General features: G+C 57.3%; 5 protein-coding genes across 5 annotated transcripts; 3 read left to right on the forward strand and 2 right to left on the reverse strand.

Moving 5' to 3' along the window:
* Positions 1-80: 80 nt before the first annotated feature.
* C8Q71DRAFT_757141 (ribosomal protein L4 domain-containing protein) lies at positions 81-1,186 on the reverse strand. The gene is made up of 3 exons (XM_047923662.1): positions 1,134-1,186; positions 934-1,078; positions 81-882 (listed from the first exon to the last, which is right to left on the reverse strand). Exons 1-3 carry the CDS (start codon positions 1,164-1,166, stop codon positions 173-175), a joined length of 888 nt encoding a protein of 295 aa, XP_047779362.1. The 5' UTR covers positions 1,167-1,186; the 3' UTR covers positions 81-172.
* On the forward strand, positions 1,173-2,547 carry C8Q71DRAFT_809268 (40S ribosomal protein S16). Its single transcript, XM_047926033.1, has 3 exons — positions 1,173-1,584; positions 1,646-2,025; positions 2,081-2,547. The coding sequence occupies exons 1-3, from the start codon at positions 1,540-1,542 to the stop codon at positions 2,088-2,090; spliced, it is 435 nt and encodes a 144-aa protein (XP_047779363.1). The 5' UTR covers positions 1,173-1,539; the 3' UTR covers positions 2,091-2,547.
* Positions 2,548-10,985: 8,438 nt separating this feature from the next.
* C8Q71DRAFT_723505 (uncharacterized protein) lies at positions 10,986-12,875 on the forward strand (the record flags this gene model as incomplete). The annotated part of the gene is made up of 7 exons (XM_047921588.1): positions 10,986-11,181; positions 11,270-11,364; positions 11,487-11,578; positions 11,760-11,950; positions 11,977-12,054; positions 12,285-12,463; positions 12,738-12,875. The coding sequence occupies 7 exons, from the start codon at positions 10,986-10,988 to the stop codon at positions 12,873-12,875; spliced, it is 969 nt and encodes a 322-aa protein (XP_047779364.1).
* A 5,129-nt stretch (positions 12,876-18,004) lies between these two features.
* On the forward strand, positions 18,005-20,697 carry C8Q71DRAFT_757145 (uncharacterized protein). The gene is made up of 6 exons (XM_047923663.1): positions 18,005-18,223; positions 18,279-18,523; positions 18,577-19,351; positions 19,403-19,930; positions 19,986-20,339; positions 20,391-20,697. The coding sequence occupies exons 1-6, from the start codon at positions 18,107-18,109 to the stop codon at positions 20,508-20,510; spliced, it is 2,139 nt and encodes a 712-aa protein (XP_047779365.1). The 5' UTR covers positions 18,005-18,106; the 3' UTR covers positions 20,511-20,697.
* C8Q71DRAFT_757148 (uncharacterized protein) lies at positions 20,698-21,529 on the reverse strand. Its single transcript, XM_047923664.1, has 3 exons — positions 21,166-21,529; positions 20,978-21,097; positions 20,698-20,922 (listed from the first exon to the last, which is right to left on the reverse strand). Exons 1-3 carry the CDS (start codon positions 21,377-21,379, stop codon positions 20,744-20,746), a joined length of 513 nt encoding a protein of 170 aa, XP_047779366.1. The 5' UTR covers positions 21,380-21,529; the 3' UTR covers positions 20,698-20,743.
* Positions 21,530-21,531: the final 2 nt, after the last annotated feature.

A 21,531-nucleotide genomic window follows, 5' to 3' on the forward strand; every position in this document is an offset into this window, starting at 1 on the left:
ACTTTTGGCAGAACTGACTTCTTCAAGTTCTTGCACGGCAGTGACGGCACCGACGTCAACAGAGAGCCAAGCGATCGCTCTGGAGGCAAGTGCAAGTAATTGGTAGCAGAAAAAAATTATGATGTGCTGTAAATCATATCCCAAATATGACCTCTACACCTAATGAGGGAGCTCATACATCGTATGCCCGCGGGGGAGCCTGGGCAACGGTTTTACTGAGCATACGCTCGAACCACTCGACAGCGGCCAAGTCAAGGATCACCCTCTCCCACTTGACCACGTCGTACACGTTCACATCCTTCGCAGACGCAGTCGCCACCCTGGGAATGTTGCTGCTCGCCTTCCTGAGCCCCTCCGGCATCGTATCAAGTCCAGACACAAACAGTGTCTTCCTCCATCCAAGCTCGTCGATCCGCTTCGCAAGGTCATTGGTCTTCCCTGAGGGCCAGTCTAGGCTCTCCACGATACCGAGGGAGTTCTCCTTTACACGTGCGCTCAGTGCGACGCGCATGCCCATCTGGATGACCTTCCTGTTGAGCTTCGTTGCGAAGTCTCGAGGCTTCGGTCCAAACGCGACACCTCCACCTCGGAGCATCGGACTCTGTCCGTCACCCAGTCGAGCTTGACCTGTCCCTTTCTGAGGTCGGATTTTGCGCCCGGAACCGCGCACCTCGCCTCGCGTCTTGGTAGATGCTGTCCCTTGCCGAAGGGAATCCAAGTAATGGACGACGCACAGATGCAAGATGTCTCGTCGTATGGGATGAGCAAAGACGGTCGGGTCGAGTTCCACGACGTTCTCGGACGACAGCGGAGCGTCTTCAGAAGGCCGAATGAGGGACGACATAGTCAAGTATACAGGCAACGCGAGAGGGTTGACTACACCTTTGGAGACGGTTAGCTCAAACTTCAATACGGATGAAAGAATGAACTTACCCGACGGTGATGCCACCCGAGTTGTTTGCAGCGCATTCTTGAGGACCTGAGTCGACGACTCCGCAACGTCAACAGCCAAGGACGATCCAACCAACGGCTCCGCCGTGATCGCTGTGGACAGCCTGCGGCACGCCCGTGGGGCTGTCTATGAAATATGCGTTAACCAAATTTGCACGAGAGCGGCCGGTACAACCACTCACTTGCCCCAGCGCACGCCGGATTGCAGACAGCATTGAGATCGGGAAGAGAGCCTACGCTGGGCGCCAAACCTGGTCTCGCCGGGCGTTCCGTGGGAATTTGCCGGGTCGGTAGCGCGCACAGCGAGGTTACCAAATTCCTCCACACCGTCTCGTCCAACGTCTCAAGACCTCTGGAGGGGTGAGTTATACTACTTCGCTGGTCTGGTATGCTGCTGGAAGGCCGGGTCGACCTCGTATGATGATTTGGGTGGAGAAAATCCGGCCAGAACAGGTGGATTGAAACACAGGCAGTTGGATGACATTGGCCACCTGCGACCCGGCCTCCCTGTAGATTTCACTTTCGGGACTTGACACTGACGCTTTATCCCTCCAGCCAGCAAGTCGCCCATTCACCGCTACTCTCAAAATGGCATCAACAACCAAGGCTGTCCAGACCTTCGGCAAAAAGAAGGTACTTGTCGCTCAACTTACGTCCAAACACCGTAACTGACCACCAGGGCATCACTGACTAGACTGCTACGGCGGTCGCTCACGCCAAGGAGGGTCGTGGTCTCATCCACCTCAACGGCTCCCCCATCACGCTCCTCCAGCCGGAGATCCTCCGCATGAAGGTCTACGAGCCGATCCTTGTCGCCGGCGAGGAGGCGTTCGGCGCGATTGACATCCGTCTCCGTGTCAAGGGTGGTGGACACACCTCGCAAGTGTACGCTATCCGCCAGGCCATCGCGAAGGCGCTCGTTGCGTACTACGCGAAGTACGTCGACGCGTTCAGCGCGATGGAGCTCAAGAAGAAGCTCGTCGCCTACGACAGGACACTCCTCATTGCGGACCCGCGGAGATGCGAGCCGAAGAAGTTCGGTGGTCACGGTGCCCGTGCTCGCAGGCAGAAATCGTGCGTCGTCCTCCTTGTCTGTCTCGCTGTCTCGCTAATTGATTCTTTTCATTAGCTACCGGTGAACGGTCGCATCGGGCTGTCGATTTGCTTTGCATTGTCATGTACCTCCGTCACTCCTATCTCTATGCCATGGCAATATGCAAACCTGTATCACGAGTTTCAATGGGATCATCATGCTGGCAGACTGCTCCGTGTCAAGTCGGCTTCCATTGTGGTGATACTCATGCGTACAATTTTTCAACACAATCAAGGGGTCCAAGTGGCGCGCCGAACAATGGCTCATATGCACGCGAATACGAGTAGCGGCAGCGAGATCTCTAGCTATGAGTTGAGAATTGATATCAGTCGTTGAATCGGCGGGGATGGTCATCGTAATTTGTATGGTCTACGTTACAGCTTGGCGATTGACATAGTGGATTTGTGCTCTAGCAGAGATCAGCGAGGCCTTCAGTACTTGTAGGCGGGACCACCTGCCGTATCTGTGTAACTGCTGTGTAAAGATTCATGCACTCAGTGCGATGTGGGGGCCGCAACAAGTCGACGTACTTACCTACTTCGATGTGACGTGTTACGCGTCACGCGTATATGATGATGATGATGATCTCTGCATTTATTAACCGCTGCAAGCAAGCATGTGCTAAGACGCGGCGGACGCCGGCCTGTACTGTGGTGGGCGTTTAAACGCGCCACCCAGGCCGACGTCCAGTTCGGGGCTGTAATGGTAAGAGTAACGTCTGGAAGGGTAGGTAGTAATGGGTCGTTCTCGTTCTGTAGTCTATGGTAGTAACTATGTGTGTGGTTCAACTCGTCAATCCAGGTCGCATAGATCATAATAAATAAACATAAGTGAGGGGTCAAGGGAAATCCTGCATACTCCGCGTTCCGCGGTTGGCGCATCGTCTTCTCCTAGGGGCGCAAGCCGTATTTGTTCCCCTAGTGCACGAGTGGGTGTTGGGGGTGTGGGGGGTGTCGGGTTTGGGGGCGGTACTTCGCCGTGCAGCTAGTACCGTCTATCCTTCATCCTCGTCGGCCGGTCCATCCGGGTCTTCTTCTTGCTCTGGTCCGTCTCCTTCGCGTTCGTCTCCTGCATCAGGATTTCGTGCAATTCCTCTGAGGGCCCTGTCAGGGGCTTCATAAGCGCTCAGAATGCTTCAGATCGCATCAGAACGGCTCATATGGCCAGTTCTCAAGGTGTCGACTTTTTGTGAATTGTCGTTGTCAGACAGAATTTTCAGAGTGCATCAGAGAGTGTCAGAGAACGTCAGAGTGGTCCAGAGTGGTCAGACAACACATCAGACACATCAGACTCTCAGTGATTCCAGATGACATGTTGAAAAACAATTTATTTCTGTCACTATAGACGGGTCTGATGGCATACTACTGTATATACATGGAGAGTGCACAATAGAACAAATCAAGGAACACATAGCGACACTACTCACAGTAAGCTCGCGCCCGGTGGGCACATGCATGTTGAGATTCTGTATGTCGAGCACTAATACATGAGCTTACACAAGCTCCGGCACGTACGGATTGTCTGTCGTGCTCGTGCATAGCTGGCCCATTGGGCTGGCGCGACGGTGCTCGGTGGCCTGGCTTCTCGAGCTAGAGGCGTGCTCATCTTCGGCGGGCCTATAAGGAATGGGCTGGGGGATACAGGTTTAGTTTCGGCGCGCTCATACACGTCGCGCGTTGGTGCACGACGGGTACCCTTGGGACGTGCGATCCTTGTCACCATAAGGCGAGCCCGGTCCGTGCCTCCCTCAGGACCTTGGTTGTCGTGTCCGTCGCCTTCTGCATGCCTCTGCCTGTGTGGATGTGTTTGCGTCGACGCCAATCGTCGCTGTGACCTGAGTGCGGTGGCAATGGTTTGGCTGCGCTCGTCAGGCACGGTCGCGAGACAACAAGGAGCATACTCACGCGATTGCTCTGCTGTTTAGCCGCAACATGTTTTCCTTCCTTTCTGCCCATCCTTCGCCCCCCCTCGGTGTTCTTTGCGCATTGCTGGAGCTCGTTGCGGCTGTTGGGCCAGGCGATCGTGGGGTGCGTGGCGGGTCGAGCCGACGTCTCTTGCGGACAGGCCCGGGCACATGTTCTCGCTGTAGGCGTTATGAAGGCTCTGACGAAGCGAAGTTGAGACAATGATGAGGTTTCTGAGGCCGAGAGCGGATGCGCGGTTAAGTGCAATGACTCAGAGAGCGAGAGGAAGGTGGCGAGCGCGCGTCAGTGCCAAGGCAGTCAGTGAGTTCGTGGTTGTTGCGCGGTCCTACTCGGCGGGCTGGGTGGCTACAACGCGCTGTTAGTCGTCGCATCCGTACGTTTGACGCACGGAGTATTTGGTGCGTATGAGGTGTGCTCACGGCGGTCATGCCCATGCGCGGCGCATCGAGATTCAGCCAGTCTATGCCTACCGCATGTGCTAGCGTAACGCACCTTTTATGCTAAGCCCTAGCAGCCAACCCCTTTCCCTCCTGCACGTCCGCCCGTTACGAGCCTCCAGCGATGGCCTTGACGTGTCGATGTAGCTTGTTGTGGTCGCGTGCCACGCCGTCTTCGGGCACGTGTGAGCCGATGCGTACCCACTCTCTTGCAGAGAGGTGCCTGTGCATGATACAGGTTGGCGGCTGAAGACGAGACGTGAAGCGGATGTAAGAGGGAGGGAGGACATAGGGAGTAGGAGGCCGAAGGCAGACGACGGAAGTGGATGGAGCGCATCGCGAGAACCGTCAAGTGGCAAGCGCCGGCGCGTGTGGCGTGTCGTGGCAGAGGCGCTTAGCACTTCTGCGCCTGCAAGTCGTGACTCACCACATCAACAACGTCGACATCGACGCTACAGTCCAACACTGCAAGTAGGAACTTGTGCCAAACACGACGGGGATGCGAGGGTGGTACAGAGACTGGGATTCAGAGCATGGAAAGGACAGTACAAGTAAGTGCGAACGCTTGATATCTGCTTATTTCACCTCTTTTTTGCAGGCAAAGGAGTGAACGAGATGTTCGTTCCAATCACTCCACATACCCTGCCACTCGCCGTCGCCTGCACGCGCTGTCCACCGCTGCCCTCGTCTCCTCCGTGGCCGCCGATGTATGCTGCACCCTCCTGCACGACCCCGCCTGGATGGCGCCACGCCGCCGCACCGCTCGAACAATGCTCACGTCATGTGGCCAGTTGCCTTGCGCCCGCACTCGCTCACTCGCGCACCCACCCTTACCCGCCCCTCCGACCTGCTCTGCAGCGCCCGGCACGATCCCTTCGACAAGGCGGAGTTCTGCCGGTCGCTGCTCGACTTCCACGGGATGTTCCGCGCGTTGCCCACCTTCCGCCCGCGCGCGGACGCGCACGCAGGGAACGTCTTCCTCGACCGCTTCCTCGCGCTCTGCAGCACACCCCATAACATGGTCAAGGCGGCGCCGCAGTGGACGACTGGCACGCGTGGCTTCGGACGTACGGGCGCGGGTCGAGAGCGAGCGCGGGGAGTGGGGATGGTAGGATGTGCACGACTCGGAGTGCAAGATCGCCAGGTAAGTTGCTGCTCAATTCCTGTTTGCGCCGCTGCCCGCACTCTCTCGCAGCGCGTCCTCGAACGGGCACTGAGCTCGTGCAAGACCCGCGTCCACGTCGGAAACAAGCACCGCAGCGGGTCATGCACCCGACATGCGCGCCGCCGTGCCTTCATTGCCATATCCAACATGCCCCAGAGTCAGCGATACAGCACGGCGGCTTTCCTGCCTCCGAGCTACGGGCAGCCCTTGAGGTATGCGTCACCCGCATTCAAGCACGCTCCTCCCACATGGCCTTTGTACCACGTCAATCCAACGAGCTTCCGACGTCATTATAGCACGCATCTGGCCTATTGCCATTCACCTGGCGCCCGTCCTCCCCAGCTCGACGTGCCTCACTCGCCATGTCCCTTTACCTCTCCCTTGTCCGGACGGCCTCTCGACATGTCAAACGCCCCCGCAGCACAGCACTCAAGTACACTGCAAGATAACGCGGCACACTGTCTGCATATCTCGTAGCCGCTGCCGTCCTCTGACGTGACCAGCGAGGATTGCAGCCCTTGCCGCGGCGTCCGCACTCAATGCGAGGATGGAGAAGAATTTGGCGATGTATCGTGATGCTGCACCCTGACGTGTACATATGTATATTATGATGATTGTAGTAGCCCCTAAATACATCGTAATTGCGCCAATTTATATGCAGGAGGAGTTTCCTGACTCGATGTGTGATATCTATTGTCTGATGTACGGTGCTAACTGACTGTCTGGCACTCTGAGGCCAGATGAAATGATCTGATGGGTTGTGATGTCTGAAGTGCCCTGATACACTCTGAAGCTCTGAGGGCCGACTGTCAGACACACATACCGTCAGAGATTGCACAGTTTCCTGATGCAGCGAAGGACTCGACAGACCAGACAGTCGACTGGCTGACGCAACACGGGTATACGCTGAAAAACGAGAAGGGCGCGCCCACGTTCTTCTCGCACGCACACGACACCTGGTCCACGATCGACCTCACCTTCACCAACCCGAAAGCCTCCGAACTCGATACCGCCAAACACTGGTGGATCGACAGAGAGTATGCCTTCGGATCGGACCACTTCGCCCTGCGATGGGAGATCGACTACGGCGCCACCCCGATTGAGAATCTCGCGGGGGAACGGTACAACTTCAAAGACACCGACCCCGCAGAGTGGCGAGACGCCTTCCGAGCAGCACTGGGAGACCATGACCACGACCTAACCCCCCTGTCCAACCAACAGGCAACACTCACCACCGACCAGCTCGACAAAGCAGCTAACGCCCTTACGGCGGCGATGGAAGCCGCCAACACGTCGGCTGCGAAGGTCAAGAAACCAAGTGACCGCGCGCGCCCCTGGTGGAATGCCGATCTCCACGACGCCGCAAAGAAGATCGCCGACCTACGCACGCAGAGCCTGAACCACCTGAAAAGGTGGGGCACGCAGGCGAGCACCACGAACTCGACGATAAAGAAATCCCGCAACTACTTCAGGCGGCTTTACAAGAAAGCGCGCCAGAAGTGGATTACGGAGACCCTCGAGGAAGCGACCACGGCCGACATCTGGGGCTTCACGAAGTGGGGCAAAGGGGTACGAACGTACCAGTCGCCAGCCATATCGAGAGGCCCCGACCAACCGCCAGCCGTCATGCACGAAGACAAGTGCAACGCGCTACGGGACGAACTCTTCCAGCCACCACCACCACTACAAGACGTCCCGGAGAACGACCTTGAGGAGCCTCACCCAGACGACTTCGCTGACGAAGACGTCACGAAGGACGAGGTGAGGCGTTCCATCTTCGAGCAGGGGGCAGACAAGGCCCCGGGACTCTCGCAGTGCCAGTTCAGAGTCATACGATGGGCATGGGCCGAGGCAGACACGACCATCACTGCGCTAATGAACCACTGTTTACGCGCAGGCTACCACCCCAAGGCGTGGAGGAAGGCGATTGCGGTCGCCATCCCCAAGCCGGGGAAGCCAGACTACAGCAACCCCAGGGCCTACCGACTCATCCAATTGCTGGAGTGTCTCGGGAAGACCTTGGAACGCATCGTTGCCAACCGACTCGCCTACCTAGTGTCGACACACAACCTCGTCCCTGCGAACCAGTTCGGTGGACGCCCTGCGAGCTCCACCGACGACGCGATCCTCACCTTTGTTCACGACGTCGAAGCAGCCCACAATCACGGTAAAGTCACGTCAGCACTGACGTTTGACATCAAGGGCTTCTTCGACTTCGTGAACCACCGACGCCTCCTCAACGTCATGCGCGAGAAGCGCCTACCCCTCCACCTGGTCCAATGGACAGCTGCCTTCCTCTCGGAGCGAGAGGCAGCCATATGTCTAGATGGGATACGAGGGGAGATGAGACCGGTGGAGAATGGGATCCCCCAGGGCTCACCGGTATCGCCCATCCTCTCCATCCTCTACGCCGCTGAACTTCTTGAGATCTTCGAGAAGGCAGCGCGGGATCACGTCGACGCCATCAACAGCAAGCTGAAGCTGGTCGACAGCCCCGGCCCCACCCAGCTGATCATGTTCGTAGACGACGGCAAGCTCTACGTCTCCTCGGACTCCCTCGACACCAACACCCGGATTCTCAAGATTGCCTATGGACGCGTCGACACCTGGATGGCCAGCGTCGGACTCTCTCCCGACCTGGTCAAAAGGGAACTGATGCACTACTCGCTCAGACGCCGGACGGACAACGACTCACCTACCATCACCCTCCCCGGCGCCAACGGCGCCGAAACCACCATCGCAGCAACCGCTTCAACAAAGTGGCTAGGCGTACACCTCGACAGGCGACTGAACTTCGACCATCATGTCAAACAGATGGCCGGACGTGCGGAGAAAGTGGTAAATGGGATGGGCATGCTAGCCAACACCGTAAGGGGACTCTCACAGGAGCACTTACGAACCCTTTACACAGCGTGCGTACGTCCGATCATGACGTACGCGTGCCCCGCATGGTGGCGAGGCAAGAAAAGCCACGAGAACGCTCTCGAAAAGGTACAACGACGCGCACTGAGACTGATATGCGCAGCATTCAGAACGACGCAGACGATCGCCATGGAGCTGGAAGCAGCCATACCGCCTATCCGCCACCACCTGGAACTCACCAAGGATCGGGCAGCGATCCGGCTGAACAAACTCAGCGCGCACAGCCCGATCCTCCAACGCCTCCCCGATGCATGGCGCCAGTTCACTCAATCCAACACACCCCAGCCACCACGACCGACACACAAGCAGACCACGGCACGCCGGAGGAAGCCCCCAGCGACCACCCGACTCTGCCGAATGGCCCTGCGATCAGACCCCTTGGACGAGCGCATCACACCGCTTGCGGTCCCGCCATGGAAGAAGACGACGGCGGACTTCAAAGGCCGACTCACCATCACCCCAGCGGTGAAGGGGGTCACCAAAGAAGCCGCCGCAAAAGAACACAACGCCAAGCTAAGTACTCTCAGTAAACGAAAGGACGTCATAACTATGTACTCTGACGGCTCTCTGCTCACAGAGAACAACCAGAGACGAGTCGGCGCGAGCCACGTCGCAATCAGCCACAACAGCATCCTCTTTGGAAGGAGGATCCCGATGAGCCGACGCGCCGAAGTCTACGACGCGGAGATGGCGGGCCTCTCGTGGGCAGCGAGGGACCTAGAGGCCTACCTGCAACAGCCGGACACACCCCCCATCCACGACATCTTCTTCTTCGCCGATAACACCTCCGCAATCTCCGCCATCTTCGAGGCGAAGCCGGGACCAGCACAGGGACACTCGCGCATCTTCCGCGAAGTAATCCTCCGCCTCCTAGAAGCCAACCCAACCACCAAGGTCACCATCGCGTGGACACCAGGCCACAAAGGGATCACGGGCAATGAGCTAGCCGACCAGCTCGCGAAAGACGCGACGGCCATGCAACCAGACAACGACAGATCCACACGCGCAAACGCCCTTCGCAGAGCGAAGGAGCGAGCGATGCAGGCGTGGACGAACGAGTGGAAACAAACAAGACCAACGGGTCGTTTTGCGACTGCCAACCGCCTACCACCAAAACCAAAGCCGCGGAAAAGCTTCAACGAGCTACCGCGCGAAGTGTTCGGACGGGTGCTACAGTGCCGTTCCGGACACGGCTTCATGGGCGAGTACTACCGCCACCACGTCCCATCAGAGACAGTCGAGTGCCCCTGCGGCGCGCAATACCAGTCGAGAGCCCACATCCTCCAAGAGTGCCCACGCTACGAGACACACAGACACCTCCTGCGAGCCGCCAGCGAACCAATCGACCTACCAACCATCCTCGGCACAGACGAAGGCATCGACGCGCTTGCGCGCTTCATCGCGAAGAGCGGCGCGTTCACGAAGACGGGAGAACCCCCCGCCGCCCCGGAGGAAGGAGCAGCGGAACAAGACGACGACGAAGAGGCCGAAGCCGCACATCAGGAAACTGTGCAATCTCTGACGGTATGTGTGTCTGACAGTCGGCCCTCAGAGCTTCAGAGTGTATCAGGGCACTTCAGACATCACAACCCATCAGATCATTTCATCTGGCCTCAGAGTGCCAGACAGTCAGTTAGCACCGTACATCAGACAATAGATATCACACATCGAGTCAGGAAACTCCTCCTGCATATAAATTGGCGCAATTACGATGTATTTAGGGGCTACTACAATCATCATAATATACATATGTACACGTCAGGGTGCAGCATCACGATACATCGCCAAATTCTTCTCCATCCTCGCATTGAGTGCGGACGCCGCGGCAAGGGCTGCAATCCTCGCTGGTCACGTCAGAGGACGGCAGCGGCTACGAGATATGCAGACAGTGTGCCGCGTTATCTTGCAGTGTACTTGAGTGCTGTGCTGCGGGGGCGTTTGACATGTCGAGAGGCCGTCCGGACAAGGGAGAGGTAAAGGGACATGGCGAGTGAGGCACGTCGAGCTGGGGAGGACGGGCGCCAGGTGAATGGCAATAGGCCAGATGCGTGCTATAATGACGTCGGAAGCTCGTTGGATTGACGTGGTACAAAGGCCATGTGGGAGGAGCGTGCTTGAATGCGGGTGACGCATACCTCAAGGGCTGCCCGTAGCTCGGAGGCAGGAAAGCCGCCGTGCTGTATCGCTGACTCTGGGGCATGTTGGATATGGCAATGAAGGCACGGCGGCGCGCATGTCGGGTGCATGACCCGCTGCGGTGCTTGTTTCCGACGTGGACGCGGGTCTTGCACGAGCTCAGTGCCCGTTCGAGGACGCGCTGCGAGAGAGTGCGGGCAGCGGCGCAAACAGGAATTGAGCAGCAACTTACCTGGCGATCTTGCACTCCGAGTCGTGCACATCCTACCATCCCCACTCCCCGCGCTCGCTCTCGACCCGCGCCCGTACGTCCGAAGCCACGCGTGCCAGTCGTCCACTGCGGCGCCGCCTTGACCATGTTATGGGGTGTGCTGCAGAGCGCGAGGAAGCGGTCGAGGAAGACGTTCCCTGCGTGCGCGTCCGCGCGCGGGCGGAAGGTGGGCAACGCGCGGAACATCCCGTGGAAGTCGAGCAGCGACCGGCAGAACTCCGCCTTGTCGAAGGGATCGTGCCGGGCGCTGCAGAGCAGGTCGGAGGGGCGGGTAAGGGTGGGTGCGCGAGTGAGCGAGTGCGGGCGCAAGGCAACTGGCCACATGACGTGAGCATTGTTCGAGCGGTGCGGCGGCGTGGCGCCATCCAGGCGGGGTCGTGCAGGAGGGTGCAGCATACATCGGCGGCCACGGAGGAGACGAGGGCAGCGGTGGACAGCGCGTGCAGGCGACGGCGAGTGGCAGGGTATGTGGAGTGATTGGAACGAACATCTCGTTCACTCCTTTGCCTGCAAAAAAGAGGTGAAATAAGCAGATATCAAGCGTTCGCACTTACTTGTACTGTCCTTTCCATGCTCTGAATCCCAGTCTCTGTACCACCCTCGCATCCCCGTCGTGTTTGGCACAAGTTCCTACTTGCAGTGTTGGACTGTAGCGTCGATGTCGACGTTGTTGATGTGGTGAGTCACGACTTGCAGGCGCAGAAGTGCTAAGCGCCTCTGCCACGACACGCCACACGCGCCGGCGCTTGCCACTTGACGGTTCTCGCGATGCGCTCCATCCACTTCCGTCGTCTGCCTTCGGCCTCCTACTCCCTATGTCCTCCCTCCCTCTTACATCCGCTTCACGTCTCGTCTTCAGCCGCCAACCTGCATCATGCACAGGCACCTCTCTGCAAGAGAGTGGGTACGCATCGGCTCACACGTGCCCGAAGACGGCGTGGCACGCGACCACAACAAGCTACATCGACACGTCAAGGCCATCGCTGGAGGCTCGTAACGGGCGGACGTGCAGGAGGGAAAGGGGTTGGCTGCTAGGGCTTAGCATAAAAGGTGCGTTACGCTAGCACATGCGGTAGGCATAGACTGGCTGAATCTCGATGCGCCGCGCATGGGCATGACCGCCGTGAGCACACCTCATACGCACCAAATACTCCGTGCGTCAAACGTACGGATGCGACGACTAACAGCGCGTTGTAGCCACCCAGCCCGCCGAGTAGGACCGCGCAACAACCACGAACTCACTGACTGCCTTGGCACTGACGCGCGCTCGCCACCTTCCTCTCGCTCTCTGAGTCATTGCACTTAACCGCGCATCCGCTCTCGGCCTCAGAAACCTCATCATTGTCTCAACTTCGCTTCGTCAGAGCCTTCATAACGCCTACAGCGAGAACATGTGCCCGGGCCTGTCCGCAAGAGACGTCGGCTCGACCCGCCACGCGCCCCACGATCGCCTGGCCCAACAGCCGCAACGAGCTCCAGCAATGCGCAAAGAACACCGAGGGGGGGCGAAGGATGGGCAGAAAGGAAGGAAAACATGTTGCGGCTAAACAGCAGAGCAATCGCGTGAGTATGCTCCTTGTTGTCTCGCGACCGTGCCTGACGAGCGCAGCCAAACCATTGCCACCGCACTCAGGTCACAGCAACGATTGGCGTCGACGCAAACACATCCACACAGGCAGAGGCATGCAGAAGGCGACGGACACGACAACCAAGGTCCTGAGGGAGGCACGGACCGGGCTCGCCTTATGGTGACAAGGATCGCACGTCCCAAGGGTACCCGTCGTGCACCAACGCGCGACGTGTATGAGCGCGCCGAAACTAAACCTGTATCCCCCAGCCCATTCCTTATAGGCCCGCCGAAGATGAGCACGCCTCTAGCTCGAGAAGCCAGGCCACCGAGCACCGTCGCGCCAGCCCAATGGGCCAGCTATGCACGAGCACGACAGACAATCCGTACGTGCCGGAGCTTGTGTAAGCTCATGTATTAGTGCTCGACATACAGAATCTCAACATGCATGTGCCCACCGGGCGCGAGCTTACTGTGAGTAGTGTCGCTATGTGTTCCTTGATTTGTTCTATTGTGCACTCTCCATGTATATACAGTAGTATGCCATCAGACCCGTCTATAGTGACAGAAATAAATTGTTTTTCAACATGTCATCTGGAATCACTGAGAGTCTGATGTGTCTGATGTGTTGTCTGACCACTCTGGACCACTCTGACGTTCTCTGACACTCTCTGATGCACTCTGAAAATTCTGTCTGACAACGACAATTCACAAAAAGTCGACACCTTGAGAACTGGCCATATGAGCCGTTCTGATGCGATCTGAAGCATTCTGAGCGCTTATGAAGCCCCTGACAGGGCCCTCAGAGGAATTGCACGAAATCCTGATGTGGGTCCGACGTGCGCGACCATAGGGGGTGGTGCAGGTTCCAGTCGCCCGACAGGATGGTCGGGGCGTCTCTGGGGAGGGTGAGGCTCTGGAGTCGCTTTGCAGCTGACCGGGAGCCTTGTTTTCGATCGTCATTGTAGACGTTAACAATGATCGTGGGCGGGTGGGGGTTCTGCGCGATCTCGAGGACCTGAATGTCTAGGTCGTTGGCGATGTCAGAGCGGAGGGTGACCGTGAAGTCCCCGCGTCTGCGTGTATACGCCATCACTCTTGGTCTCTTGTCCTTCGGAACCGCTGAGACGGGCAGTATCGGGGTCCAGCCTGCTCCCGCCTCAGATACTGGGCCCTGGGTGTCGTTGCCAATATTGCCCCACCACGGCTCCGTGATGAGTATGATGTCGGCGGTGTCGGCTGAGGTCGCTGTGTTGAGGAGGGCGTGTATGACCGCGTTCTGTCGGTTGGCGTTGAGTTGTAAGATCCGGATTGGTCGTGTGGTTGTGTTCTTCATAATCCAACCTCGTGGTCGGTCTCATTGTCGGTGGGTCGGTCGGGGCAGAGCTCGCGTTCGATGAACGCCACGGTCGCTACAAAGTCGTCAACCATTGTTGCATAGGATGATCGGATATGTGCCTCATCTATGTCCGGGAAGCGCTTTTGGAGCGCTTCCAGGCACCTGGAGCTGGCATACTGATACATAAACCCTTGTAGTTAGAGTACAGCCGTGATACATACACGACTGTGCTCTACAGGTGACACCCAATTAGGAATACCGTGATGTATCACAGCTGGAATCTCTCATACATTACAGATCCCAGCCCAATGTGGCACTTACCGTATATTTGGATTACTAATCATGAGATTTCTCTGCTTCTTGCTGTATTGGGCACCCTGCTGCCTGTCGAAACGGCACGCAACTGTGTATATAGAGGGTAGCAGACGTTCAATGGGTCGACACGCTCTCGTCAGTGCCCGCGCAATGGATCGCACGTGCCACGTTGACCTTTCCGGGGGTGCGGCACGATGATAGAACCGGGCGCTGGTGGTTCCGTGATATTCGGGGCGGTCGGGGCTGCGTGGCGGGCGCGCTCGGGGCTGCGTGGCGGGCGCGCTCGGGGCTGCGTGGCGGGCGCGCTCGGGGCCACGTGGTGGGCGCAGTCAGGCACAGCATGAGCCGGCAGTCTGGACCACGTGGCGGGCTCGGGCACGGCACAAGCCGGCTAGGCGCTGGGCGCCACCGCCAGAGCACCTGCCCGATTTGGCAAGATTGTGGCGTCCGCCCTGCGAAACAGCAAAACAATCGTATTCTGGCCTTGGACATAGCAATACCGGAATTTGATGCAAATCGAGTTGATTATATAACTATTAAAACGTTAAGCGAGTACAAAATCACTCAAGAATCGGCACAGTGTACGCACAAGGTACTGCCGAAGCAAACCGAGGGATCGCTCAGCCAATCAGGAAGCGAATAACGGTCAGCGCAAAATTTTGCAACACTCGTTTAGCACTCATAGCGGTTAAATCACTTCGTTTAGTCATGGAGATGGCTCATATACACCATAGTATCCTTATTTACTGATATTTAAATGAGGAATACAAATGGGCAACTAACAGTCAACGTTTCATGTTCGAACACACTCCATTGTACAATAGGAAGTGCATATTACTATGCCGTCCACGGTGGCAGTGATAACACCTCATTCTCTCGGTGAGATTTTGGATAAATATACACAGTAATGTAAAAGGAAGCTATACCGGGCTCTATGCTGTCAATGAAAAGCCCGCACGACCCTACATGTCATGTTTTCTATTGGGAGTGTGGCCCGAACGATGAGCGCTAACGCGATCTACCGCGATCTACCACGATCTGATGCGATCTACAGCATAACACCTCACTCTGTCGGAAAGATGTTGGGAGTATATATACAGTATGATAAAAAAAAGCTATGAATGGCTCTATTGTATCAATACAAAGCCTGCCTGACCCTCCATGTCATGTTTTACTGGCCCAAACGATGGGCGCTAACGCGATCTAATGTGATCTACCGCGATCTACCTCGATCTGCCCGCCTCGGCTATACCGAATACGGTAAAGGTCAACAGCGCTGCGTGCCACTACACCTCCTTTGGCTCCTCACATTCTAGACCAATGCCACTGTAACTCCATACATATCCTTGCTTCTATCAAGCTGTTCCTATATACTAGCCAATACGAGCATTATTGTAAGCACACCGTCACTGGACGCTTATGTAATACTAATGCCGTGTATAGCCACATATCGCGTGCTGCCAGTTCAAGCGGTCAAGCCACGTGCATAGCCGAATAGTAAGTAGCCGCGTCAGAACTGCGCGCTGCCACTGGCGGTGCGGAACGGGGCGGGCGCATCATACCCGCCAGATCCACGCCAGATCTATGCCAGATATAGGCATACCAGCAGTGCATCAGCTGCGCGGTGCAAGCACATGCTCACACTGTGCTTTGATACATTACAGCTACATCTGTAATGTATTGTGCGATACATTGACAGGCCTCGTCTGTGCTACAGGCGTACATGTATCACGGCCGTACTGTAATTACAGTCTCCTGATGTATCAATATGACCTTTACGCCTGTTCCAGGTCACCCTTCTTCCGTTCTTCGTCCAGTGCCTCCAGTGTAGCGAACCTGTTCTCGCTCTCTGTTGCTATCTTCCGCTGTGCTTGGCTTGGTTGTGCTCGCTTCGCTGGTGCCGTGGTCGCTGCTGGTCTCTTTGGTGCTCCGGCCTCCTTCCACTCCGATGTTGCCTTAGCGCCTCCCTTCGGTCGTGGTGTCGCCTTTGTGATGCCTCGGGCCTGGTCCCGAGAAGCGCAGTGTCGCCAGTTCGCCGTATGGGGTCCGGTACAGTTGGCACACTCGTATTGTTCGTGTGTGCAGTCGTCCATACTGATGTCGTCGTCAGGCCGTTCCTCGTGGCACTCCTTGCAGGTGTGGTCTCCCTCGGTGTGCGTGGTGTCCCCGCAGATGCGGCACTTCTCCGTCCCATTGCATCGTGACTTTGTGTGGCCAAATAGCCAGCACCGGCTACACTGCATAACGGGAGGTTTGTCAGCGTAGCGTCTCACCTCCGCGAATTGCCCCGCAATCGCGAGGTTCTTGACCCGGTTCACCAGGTGGTCTGCGTCCTCTTGGGACTTGAGTGCGATTACCACTGACGAGTAGGTCAGGTGGACAAGATCGGCCCTGTGTCGCATCCATCGGGGTAGGTCGGCTGTTTCCATCTTCTCGTAGTCGGGGTTGAGGCTCCTTAGGTCGTGGTCGATTTCTTGTGGTGTTGCAATGGCGTGCGACTTGTCGTTGAAGGTCCTTACCCCGTTGAGCTGGACCTTGAACCACTTCTCGTCGGGTCGGACGCGTGTTTCTCGCGTGCCGGCAAAGAAGCCTACAAACCTCGGAGCGTGCGTTGCAAGCTCTCCGGCTGACTGGTCAGCGCGTGTGAAGACAATACAATTGTTGTGGGCGTTGAACTTAACGTTCACCACCCTCAGATGTCTGCTCTCGTCGCTCGCCTGGAGGACTTCGTTGATGTACTTCACGATTTCCACCTCGCTGGGCCGTCCCCCCGCCGGCGGGCCATCCTTGATCTCGACGATCAGTCGTGATGGGTGGTGTGCCGCCAGTGGGTTGAGCAGCGGCTTGGGTGCGCGAGGTGCAGGGACAATCGGCCGCGCAGTCGCGATCACCGTTTGGACGGCCGGTCTGTGGGCGGTGATGACGGTCGCGGTCTTCTTGGTCTTGTTGTTCTTGTTGGTGCGTGTCGTCCTGATTGTTGCTGAGTCGTCCGTTTCGGGCCACTCCGGCATTGTGGTAGTCGGTGCGTCCTTTGACTCGATGTGGTCGAGTCTGGTCGCGAGTCTGTCGATGGCCTTGGCGATGTTTTCGAGGATGGTCGTGTCGGTCTGGGTGGGTTTCGGGGGCATCGGAGCGGGGGCTGGCTGTGGTTCTTTCCATGTAGTCAGTCTGCTCGCTACCGTCTGTGCGTCTTTCAAAACGGATGCAGGGTACTCAGCGTGGATGGACATTTGCTTGAGAATCTCCGTCGCCCTGCTGAGTGCCTCCTCCAAGATGATCATCCTCCTTTGTTGTGTCTGGTCTCGTTGCGGGCTGAAGAGGTCTGCGGTAGTGTCCCGCATCAGGCTGTCGGTGTTCCGGTCCCTGGTGCCGGTCGGTGTCGGCGACTCTACTATGGTGCTCTCATGTTCATTTTCCTCGTCCTGCTGTGTCTTTTCTATGCCGTCCATACTTACAGCAGGTCTCGGTGGTCTACTTAAGGTGTTAGCTAGTCTGTCGAGTACTTTACGTCCTCGACTCGGTGTTGCCGGCGTAGGCGCCGGGGTCGCTCCCTTCCCCCGCGCGTTCCCCTCGACTGTGTGGCCTTGGCCTTTTGGTTCGCCCTCGTGCGGTCGTGGTGGGTAGGGCTGGTGCCTATGATCCCCTCCGACCCCCTCTTGGGTCTCAATAGCTCTTTTCATGCGCTTTTTTCTCTAGGTTCCAACCGTGGGAACTTTCGAGACAGGTGTGGTAGCGGTGAGAGTTCAGAAGCGTCACGCGTATAGATCGACGGCGGACGCCGCGGGTCCTTGCGGGTCCCGGGACGCGTCGTGGGAGGCGCCAGTCGGCCACGCCCCACGTGGGTCGTTGATGGAGGCAGGGATCGCGCGACCCCCGTGCTTACGCGACTCTCGCCATCATCACCCATCTCAGCGGCAAGCACTCGTCGTCTTGTCCTCGTCTTGTCGACTTATTTGTTTCCTGGCCTCGCAGCTAGAACTCTCCAATGGCGGACAACGCGCTCCCAACCAGCATTTTCTTCGACGAGGCAGGACGACCTCTGCATATATTCGTGGAGACTTCCGAGTTCGCCCAACGTCCGAAGCTCATTCGAGATCTGCGAGTTGCGTATTGTTCAGCTTCGTCGTTGCTGATCAATTCTGACCAGTGGGTCTCAGAGAGACGGTGCTATGATTGCCCATTATCCGTCAGACGCGCAGATCATTCTCGTGGATATGGAAACAAATGCCGGGCAACAGTTCGTCCACGATTGGGGCTCAGAATCAGGGAAGGTGGTGTTGCGATGGGAGTGGGCCCGTAAGTCCACCCAGCTGGGCAGGGCTCTCCTAGCGAACGACAATTGGGGAGGGTATCGCCAACTGCCCGATAACAGTGGACATGGGGTTATAGCCGGCCATGAACAGTCAGTCGTCCGCATTGTAGGCTCTAAATGCAGTATCTGACTCGTAGAAGAAGTCCCCTACCCACACCCCCTCCGGACATAGCTGTTATATCTCAACCCGCCAACAATATGTCTCTTCAAGCCGCTCTACAAGCCCTATCTCAGGGCCAAAATGTACCGCCAACAGGTCTTGATGCCTCCGGCGTCACCGGAACCCAGCTGCCGTCTGGCGTAGCTGTTTCTTACCAACCACAAGCCAACGGTGTCCCCTTGCCTCGCCTCCAGAATCCCACCGCACATACACCCGCCGAGATCCTCACTGCTTTGTCGCAAGCCATTCAGAACACAAACCCTGCAGATCTGCAGACCTTTCTGACGCAATTACACGCGCAAGCCACTCAAGCCTCCGGTACGCTCAGCGCGGCCCCATTGTCACATTCTGTGCCGGCCATGGGCGGTCAGCTGCCTCCTCCGGGACTCGAGGCGTCGAATTTCATGTATCCCAGCCCCAGTACAGCCGCCACACGAACGCCACGACCATCCCACTCTTCTCTCGATCCGCCTAGTTCTATCCCTTGCAAGCGTCGAAAGTCCACTGGTGGTACACCGTCCTCCGTCATGTCATCGCGTAACAAGGGCAAAGAACGCGCATACTCTCCAGAGCCGCCTCTCAAACAAAGTCGCAGGAGTGGTAGCTACTCGGACGACGACGAGATGCAATCATCCCTCCCTCAGGCCTCTGGACCGCTCCCAAACTCGGATGAAGTCTTCGTCGATGGCGGGGAGCAGCTGGTCTTCTGGGTGCAGATGGAGACGAAGCAACGCGGCGACTTGTTACAGATAATCAAGGTAAGTCTGGCCTAATGCGCTGCGTACGCAACTCTGATCTGTCGACTGTAGCGAAATGGGGGCAAAATAGTCGCGGAGATCCTCGATGCAGACTATGCCGTCCTGGCACAGAACTCCAAGCCTTTCGAGCACTGGCTCAAGCTTGCCACACAAGCCAATGTAGCAGTCGTCCAGTCAAGGTATATTTATGAAAGCGTCAAACAATCCGCTTTGCTAGACGCAGATGAATACGGTTTCGAAGACGTGCCGAAGCGAAAACGTGGGCGCCCGAGGAAAGATCCTCAGGTTTCGACACCTACGAAGGCCAGCAAGAAGAGGAGCCCCATAAAAACCAAAGCACCGACCTCGGCTGGACCCTCCAGCCAACCGCAGCCGCAGGTCCCGGAGCGTGCTTCCTCCTCTCAAACCGTCCGCGCATCGCAATCACCTCCGCCCCCGCAGAACCCACTGATGATGGAGAGTGGAAGGTACCGTTATACCACTGAGGAATGGGAGTATGCCCAGCGCTACATCCCCATATTGTTCGCGCGGGACCCGGATATGTCCATGCATACGATTGCCAGCAAGTTGCACGACAAGGTATGTATATCCGAAGGCTGTTACTTGCATTGAGGCTGAGAAAGATGACATCTAGATGCCCCATCATCCCATCATGTCATGGCTGACGTGGATAGGCAAGGACCCGAGGTCGTCAACCATAGCACAAGCAAGGAAACGGGCCCATATCCAATGGCGAAAGGCTGCCCAGCAAAAGCCTGTGCCTCAGCTCGGTGACGAACAGACGAATGCGACGCCTGCAGCCCCTCAGTCATCTCTACCTACGCTGAACGAAACGGCGCCGCCGGAGCCGCCTGCAAACGCACCGGAGAACGGGAGTCAGCTTGGACCCGAAGATGCGCGCGACTTCGATTTCTTCGCTCAGTTTCTTGCGGACGGTGGTGCGGACGGCCGGAGTGACCCAGAAGTCTGGGCGCTGCTGGCGAAAGAGGTATGATCAATATTACTCGATGTGTTCGTGATCCTCATGGTATGCGCACAGCGCCCGTCGCGCACTGCGGAAGAGTGGCATGTATTCTGGGGAGAACACGGTCAAGCCATTGATGATGTTGTCCAGCGCCTGATGAAGGAAACGGATGCCTCTGAGCAACAAGCCAGTTGAGGTATTTGTGCTTGCCATATCTACCCAAGTGGACGTACGACACGGAGATGCGTATGAAGGCTCGCTAGCACCTATGACCTAGATTATATGTTTGTTGAAGTTCGTTCGCGACTTACGGACTGTATCCATAGTCGTACCGTAAGGGCGTACCTTTGTTGTCTTACCATCGGTTTGCACACATGTACTGTATGTTGGCAGAAAAAGCATTTTGCGAGATACTCTACAGCAGTCCTCTAGTCCGACTCCCCTCCTGAATGCGCCGGCATCGTCGGAGGTGGGTTCTTGAAGAAGCGTTTCCGTCGCTCTTCCTTGGTCTCGAGCGACCCTTGCAGACTCTTTCCGCCGTAGTCGAAGGTGCCCATTGCTGCACCCATCACAGCACACGAAGCGACTGCTATTGGAATGGAGCGTTCTGTAACGTGACGTACGATGAGTGTGTGGTGTTTAAGAGAAATGGGGCGACCTACTCCGTATGCCCGCCAAAAAGCCTGCAGCACAAGCACCCGCTGCGCCGTTCAGTGCGTCGTCCTTCTCCCTGGTGTTCGCTACGACCGCCTCCGTGAGCGCGAACGTCACGCCCATGGCACCTAGGATGTCGCGCAGTCGTCGTAGCTCAGTCCCGGGTGCTCCCGATCGACATGGCATGCAGACGTACCGAAGAACCCAATGGTCCCTCCTGTTCTTGTCAGGAAACCCGCTGCTCCTGCTCCGTGTGTGCCCAGCGCATTCTGGATGGTACTGACGAATGCGCCGACGGCGGCGGCTTGGAATCCGACGGTGGAGGCGTAGGCGAGGGTGGGCTTGGGGGAGTACTGAGCCGGGTCGGTGGGGTGTGGCCCGGCGGCGGGCAACCCGGCGTTCTCAGACATTGGAGAACAGGACCAGGCTGGGCGGGGTAGTATGTGAGTAGCGAGTGTCGAACCGGAGGCCGTCGCGGTAGACCAGCTGGTCCTTGCCGCCGCACTTGCCTGTTTGGGCCGGTGGCGGCAGGTTGAATAGCCCGCCTCTCATTGGTCCACAG

This window comes from Rhodofomes roseus, assembly GCF_022264815.1.
Source record: "Rhodofomes roseus strain CIRM-BRFM 1785 chromosome Unknown C8Q71scaffold_9, whole genome shotgun sequence".
NCBI classification, from domain to species: domain Eukaryota; kingdom Fungi; phylum Basidiomycota; class Agaricomycetes; order Polyporales; family Fomitopsidaceae; genus Rhodofomes; species Rhodofomes roseus.

Excerpts from the sequence above, each read along its gene's own strand:
- C8Q71DRAFT_757141 (XM_047923662.1), bottom strand. The coding sequence starts at position 1,166 with ATGCTGTCTGCAATCCGGCGTGCGCTGGGGCAA. Across the intron at positions 1,079-1,133 it reads TCCGGCGTGCGCTGGGGCAA|ACAGCCCCACGGGCGTGCCG; the intron begins GTGAGTGGTTGT and ends CATATTTCATAG. Across the intron at positions 883-933 it reads TCGGGTGGCATCACCGTCGG|GTGTAGTCAACCCTCTCGCG; the intron begins GTAAGTTCATTC and ends CCGTCTCCAAAG.
- C8Q71DRAFT_809268 (XM_047926033.1), top strand. The coding sequence starts at position 1,540 with ATGGCATCAACAACCAAGGCTGTCCAGACCTTCGGCAAAAAGAAG. Across the intron at positions 1,585-1,645 it reads AGACCTTCGGCAAAAAGAAG|ACTGCTACGGCGGTCGCTCA; the intron begins GTACTTGTCGCT and ends ATCACTGACTAG.
- C8Q71DRAFT_757145 (XM_047923663.1), top strand. The coding sequence starts at position 18,107 with ATGGCGGACAACGCGCTCCCAACCAGCATTTTCTTCGACGAGGCAGGA. Across the intron at positions 18,224-18,278 it reads AGCTCATTCGAGATCTGCGA|AGAGACGGTGCTATGATTGC; the intron begins GTTGCGTATTGT and ends AGTGGGTCTCAG. Across the intron at positions 20,340-20,390 it reads GGGCGCTGCTGGCGAAAGAG|CGCCCGTCGCGCACTGCGGA; the intron begins GTATGATCAATA and ends GTATGCGCACAG.
- C8Q71DRAFT_757148 (XM_047923664.1), bottom strand. The coding sequence starts at position 21,379 with ATGTCTGAGAACGCCGGGTTGCCCGCCGCCGGGCCACACCCCACCGAC. Across the intron at positions 21,098-21,165 it reads AGGGACCATTGGGTTCTTCG|GTGCCATGGGCGTGACGTTC; the intron begins GTACGTCTGCAT and ends GCGACATCCTAG. Across the intron at positions 20,923-20,977 it reads CTTTTTGGCGGGCATACGGA|AACGCTCCATTCCAATAGCA; the intron begins GTAGGTCGCCCC and ends GTCACGTTACAG.